At 54.0% G+C, this 6,000-nt stretch overlaps 1 protein-coding gene across 11 annotated transcripts in view; it reads right to left on the bottom strand.

Annotated features, from left to right (window-relative positions):
• Positions 1-2,108: 2,108 nt before the first annotated feature.
• The window catches only part of ANHX (anomalous homeobox), a 38,868-nt gene continuing 34,976 nt past the window's right edge, over positions 2,109-6,000 (bottom strand). For 9 of the 11 annotated variants that reach the window (XM_043902212.1, XM_043902211.1, XM_043902214.1 and 6 more), the window contains 3 exons: positions 5,284-5,431; positions 2,987-3,071; positions 2,109-2,716 (listed from right to left, as the gene is read on the bottom strand). In XM_043902212.1, coding sequence (XP_043758147.1) covers positions 2,630-2,716; positions 2,987-3,071; positions 5,284-5,431 — 320 coding nt within the window. In that variant the 3' untranslated portion in view covers positions 2,109-2,629. Of the gene's footprint in view, positions 2,717-2,986; positions 3,072-3,166; positions 3,357-5,283; positions 5,432-6,000 lie in introns of those variants that run through there. The other 2 variants (XR_006341083.1, XM_043902220.1) reach the window with 2 other exon arrangements.

The following is a 6,000-nucleotide window of genomic DNA, read 5'->3' as shown; positions in this document are numbered from 1 at the left end:
GGGAGAAGCCTCCTGCCTCCACCCACAGACCTGACCCCACATAGGTGGCCCTCTTCAGGACGTCCAGTCTGTCAAGAGTCAGCTCTAGACACTTTGGTCCATTTTCTCCAAAACAGACGTGATGCAGCTGCCGAGTCAGGGCTCTAGGACTTTCAGGATAGAGCCCACTGTCTGCAAAGGTGGGAAGGAGAAAAATGCCATGGAGGTCCTCATGCAACCTGTTCACCACGGTCCTGCCTCTAATCTGACCAGCTGCCACACAGGTACCTCCTCCCGGGCATCCAGGCTCTGCTGGCGACAGGAGAGACCTGGACGGGCCCAGAGCTCTGCGTGTTTCCTGGGAAGGTTGAGGGGTGGCACATCCCTTAGCAGCCCAGGGTACCTGAACCCTAACCCTAACTGTGCTGCCCTTTTGTGCAGAATTTGGATGAATGAGGGTGAGTGAGTCTAAAGAGTGTGCTTCATGTGGGAACAGCCTGTGTGGATAAGGGCAGGTTAATGATGCGCGTGGAACTCAGTTATTGACACCAACCACCATGGGGTGAAGGGTAAACCATAAAGTTGAAGAGTGACTCTTAGTGATGGGGTGAACACTGTATGGGCATGTGGGGACAAGTTGGTGATGTTTGAGATCCTAGAACTGGGAAATGAGAGGAAAGTGCTCATGAATTCTGAGAATTAGGGAAGCAGATTAGGGAGACTTGTGAATTAGTTAATGCAAACTTTGATGAGAAACAGGATATTTGCATGGCTTCAAAGCACCACCCCCTAAAATACTTACACAAAGAGAAAAGGAGTGACTTTATAGTGGAGAAGCTTGGCTGGGAACACCCTAACCAAGTGATGGAGATGAACACCAGCAGAGACAGGGTGAGCGAGATTCACGTGAGGCCCAGAGGATGCAGTAAGGACCAAGCATCACTTCTAGGACATCCCTTCCAAATGCATACCCCAAATTCCATGGCCCCTTTGGGGGACATTCTGCACAGAAACTGGTCTGTAATCCCCAAGTCAAGGTCCCAGAAGTCCAGGAGAAACCAGGGACTGTTCCAGGAGGGAGGGCGTTGAGAAACTTGCTGAGTAAATGCAGCACGTGTTGTGGAGTGGATGCGCATTCTTTCATTCAGGGCAATATTGGGACAACTAACGACTTACTCCGGGTCTAGCAATTAGGACTGACTTCCAGATTTCGATGGAGGAGCTGTGGACATGCAGAATGCCTTATCTGAAGGGAACACACAGAAGCACTAGGGGGATGATGGGCATCTGGCCGTCATCTGGCCACTTATTCTCAAATGGTTCAAAGAAAACAAGATACCTGTTTTCCATTTTCAAGTTTTTGACTGTTTCCAAAGAAATGCTTTAAAACTGAAAGGCCCTAGTTTTAGGGACCTAGAAGGTGAGTGGCTGGCTGAGCTGCACATCTGTCACTCCTGACACTCGGCCCTGTGGTTCTGGGGATGAAGATGGGATGGGATGGGGCTACGGGGGGAGCAGTAAGCGTGGGGGCCCTTGGGCTGTGGGGGCTGAGCACAGGCAGTCTCAGCTGAGACGTCCCCTCCAGGGAAGCTCACAGGGTCTCTTCAAGTGTCCTGGGTTCTCAGCTGTTCCCCACTTCACCCCACCTTCCAGCAACTACCTAGAAGTGCCCCTTTATTCCTCTGCCTCCCCCACTATCCTGTGAGCCCCAAGGGCACAAACCTGACTCTATTACCCACTATATTACCTCTGTCAACCAACACGATGGGAAGGCAAGGGTGGGTCAAGGGCCCGTTCCTGGAGGTGACAGTCCTAGGTGTCAAAGTTCCCAAACGTGTCACGGGAGGACAGGAGCTGCAGCCAGCTCTGCCCTGGGGCCTGGGCTTCCCTGCCCACTGCTTCCATCTCTGGGGCAATTTCTCATTCCCGGGGCACAACACCAGGTGAGGGGCAGAGGCCAGAGATGCCCATGTGACACTGCTGATAAAACAGAGCCACTGGAAAGGATCTGAATGTCCATCACCAGCGTCCTGATGCATGGATTAGAGCCCTCACACTGTGAAATGTGGGCCCGGCCTGAGAGGGGCAGGTGTCCAGGACAGTTAAGTGAATGAAGGGCAGAGAGTCAGAACAGTAAACTTTAATTGAACAGAACATTTGCTGGGCAAACACAGTGAATCACAACCCTGGGCAAGGCACCCCCCCCAGCCTGGCAGGCTCTCCCCCAGTGACTCTGTGCAAACCCCAGACTCAGAGATGCCAGAGGTTGCCCACACCTCTCTCACCACATCTACTGGGAGGAGAAGTCTGGCCTTGTCACAGGACAGGTGGGAGGCCCAAAGGGCAACATCCCCGCTCTGAGAAAGGCCTTCACTGCCCGGAACCCACCCTGGAACCTGACTGCAATCTGCTGCTGCCTGCATAGAACAGACCCATCTTTGACTTCTGACTTCAAGAATATTTCTCAGACGCTTCTTCCAATACAGGAAATTGACAACCAAACTATTCAAACAGGGCATGGGGGGCTCAGCAGAACCCCCAGGGAACTCTGGGGACCTCCTTCTTCAGTAGGGATAACGCTCTGTTACTCGAGTTGCTGGATGTCCACAGCTGCTCCCCTGGAGCACTGGCCAGGCTCCCAAGGGGCAGCTCAGTCCAGGCTACCCCCTGAAAGCTCCAGGAGCATCCTGGCTCCCCAGAAGGCGTCGCTGGAGGTCTGCCCATCAGACCACTGCACCTGGGAAGCCAACACAGTGTCACACACGGAGACGCCCTCTGCCGGCTCTGCCCTCCCACTTGGCACTCCCAACCCTGGGACTCACCCCTCTGGACTCAGTAGGAAACCCTGCCCCAAGACACTTGCTTCCCAGCTCCCCTTCCATTGAAGTCCGGCCTCCAGACGTCCCTGGCTCATGTTCAGCTCTGCCCACTTTAGTCACTCTGAAGTCCCAAGCTTGGGACCCAGGAGTCAGGAAGGAAGCCCACAGTGCTTGTAGGAGGGTCTCACCTGGCTGGAGGGAGGGGGCTGGCTCAGCTCCACGGCAGACATGGGGCCAGGGAAGCCTGATGGGGCCGGAGTCAGGTCTGAGGGGCTGGAAAAGGGACGGTGTCAGGACAGGCCCTCTGCCAGGCCCTATTTGCGGGTCACGCTGTCCCCCAGGAGCCCCATACTCGGAGAGCTTTCTACCTGTCTGAAGCCCTTCCAGGTGACAAGCTCTCCGGGAACAGCCTCCTCCTGCAAGGCACTCAGGTGGGCAGGATGCTGGAGGGGCCTCAGGACCCTCAAGCAGGGGGCTCAGGTAGTCAGGGGCCAAGCACACCAGGGCAGGCTCATAGAAGATGGGGCGGTGAGCAGAGACGGTCACAAAGGGACAGGCCTGAGGCACGCAGAGGTCAGAAGGCCCTTAGAACCAAATCAAGGAGAGCAGCAGGGGGAGCAGGGCGTGGACATGTGCAGCCACTCAAGACAACAGTCATGCAGGCCCTTGAAGTCAAACCACATCCACCCTGTGACCTAGTCACCCCACTGCTGGGTGAATACACCCCAGAGACACGAAGGCAAATGTGCAGGCCACTGTGTGTGCAGCAAGGCTGACAGCAGCCCCAAACCAGCAGCTCCCAAATGCCTCTAGCAGGTGATGTCAATCCATACCAAGACTAGGACTCAGCAAGAAAGAGGAAGGGGTACTGATACACACAGGAGGAGGGGTGTTGATACACACAGGAGGGGTGTTGATACACACAGGAGGAGGGATGCTGATACACACAGGAGGAGGGGTGTTGATACACACAGGAGGAGGGATGCTGATACACACAGGAGGAGGGGTGTTGATACACACAGGAGGAGGGATGCTGATACACACAGGAGGAGGGGTGTTGATATACACAGGAGGAGGGGTGTTGATACACACAGGAGGGGTGTTGATACACACAAGAGGAGGGGTGTTGATACACACAGGAGGAAGGGTGTTGATACACACAAGAGGAAGGGTGTTGATACACACAAGAGGAGGGGTGTTGATACACACAGGAGGAAGGGTGTTGATACACACAAGAGGAAGGGTGTTGATACACACAAGAGGAAGGGTGTTGATACACACAGGGGGGTGTTAACACACACAAGAGAAAGGGTACTGATACACACAGGAGGAAGGGTGTTGATACACACAGGAGAAAGGGTGTTGATACACACAGGAGGAAGGGGGTGCTGATACACACAAGAGGAGGGGTATTGATATACACAGCAGTAGGGACAGGTCTCAAGCAGTCAGGCTGAGTGAAGGAAGCCATATAATAAAAAAAGGGCAGATGCTGTATGATTTCACTCATATGAAATTCTTAGAAAATGCAGCTAAAGAAAGCAGATCCTTGGTCCTGGGAAGGTGGGGGTGAGGGGTGGAGGCAGATGGAAACAGCTCTGTGGCCCATGACCTAAAGCATAGTTATGGTTTGTGATGAATACATGTCACACTCAGAAAACTTTCATTTGTACCATCTAAACATGTTCGTACTTTACGCCCCAGCGAAGCTGCTTTTAAACAAGGAATCAAGGTTATCAGATCAGATCAAGGATGAGCTGGAGCACCGGAGTCCAAAGGTGAGAAAACCAATGGAGAGGCGGCCAAGCAGGCCCAAGGTGGCCCTGTGGCTGCTCCACTCCATCCGTCTTCTGCCATAAACCCACATGGTCTGGCTGTTTCCACAAGCAAAGCCTGTTTCTTCAGGAGGCTGCCCCCCTCTTCTCGCATGTCCCCCAGTAATTCTGCCCTCACTGGGCACCTGATCTTCAGCTCCTAGATTTGGGAGACCCCAAACCCTGGGGACCCTGTCCTGTGACCCTCTATCATAGGCTCCCCCTCCACCAGAGGCCCAACACTCTCCTCCTGTGAAATCTGAACCACTGTCACGCCCCCATGCCACAGTCTGCAGCACATCCCCTATTCACAGCCCTCCCAAGCGCCTTTAAAATTATAATCTGGAGTATAAAAGCAGGCTCTTGATGCTGTCCAGAAACTGAAACAATCTTTGGGGAAAAGAGAATGCCTGAAAGAGGCTGCTGGAGCCCAGGGAGACCTCTGGGGAAGCACCATCCACATGTCTGTATCTGCTCCTGTGCTTCCAGGTGTTCTTTTGTCCGAGGGAAAAACTATGATCATGTAGGATGGGGGAACTGTTGAGGTTTCCAGAAATCCATAAGGAAAGGACCTCATCTGCCCCGTGGGAGATGGTGAGTCTCCCGACCAGGCACCACCCCATGCGTGGCCTGTAGGAAGTGTCACCTGAGCCCCGTGGCTCTGCACTTACTTCTGGGTGAGGATGAAGCTGGGAGCCTGTGGTGGGGGCTGGGTCACCAGGAGGTTGCCCGCCTGTCGTTCTGCTTGGCTACCGCGGGAACCCGGATCCTCCTCCAGGTATGTGCCCTGGGGGTTGATGCTGGGAGGGTCAGCGAATCCTACAGGGGAGGAAACCCCATAACCCAGAGCTGGGAGACGGGAGCACAGTCCGCGTGCAGCCCAACACAGACGTCCGCAAAAAGGCAGCGTCCAGTCTGCCAGCCCCCCCGCCTCAGCTCCGCGTTGAGGAAAGAGAAGACACTTCTGTCCATCTCAGTGGCTTTTTCAGGCTTCCAGAGACCAAAACAATGTCAAATTTCACTGGCTTCAAGTTTTTGTCATTCTAGACCTCAAACCAGCCCAACAAAGACTCAGCATCCCAATCTGCCCACACTCACTGCTGCCGTATGAGGACAGACTCCTCGGTGCCTCCCTGCTTCACCACAGGCTGAGCCCAGCCACCCGCCACTTCCCTCCCCTTTTTCCTTGGGTTCCACCTTGACTTCATGGCAGTGCAAGGTGTTACTCCCTTGCCCCACCCTTTCTCTTTACTTAAAATGTTGTAGCAAATCTCTCAGGGTGCCTTTCACTCTAAAAAGGAAAGCCACATGGACTCAATCAGTTCCGGGCTGACATTTAGGAGCAAAGTAAGCTAAGAAGGGAGGTCCATTTGTGCCCTAAGTCCATC

This window comes from Cervus elaphus, chromosome 5, assembly GCF_910594005.1.
Source record: "Cervus elaphus chromosome 5, mCerEla1.1, whole genome shotgun sequence".
NCBI classification, from domain to species: domain Eukaryota; kingdom Metazoa; phylum Chordata; class Mammalia; order Artiodactyla; family Cervidae; genus Cervus; species Cervus elaphus.
Note: the sequence above shows the minus strand (reverse complement) of the source record. Positions and strands in the feature narration are given on the sequence as shown.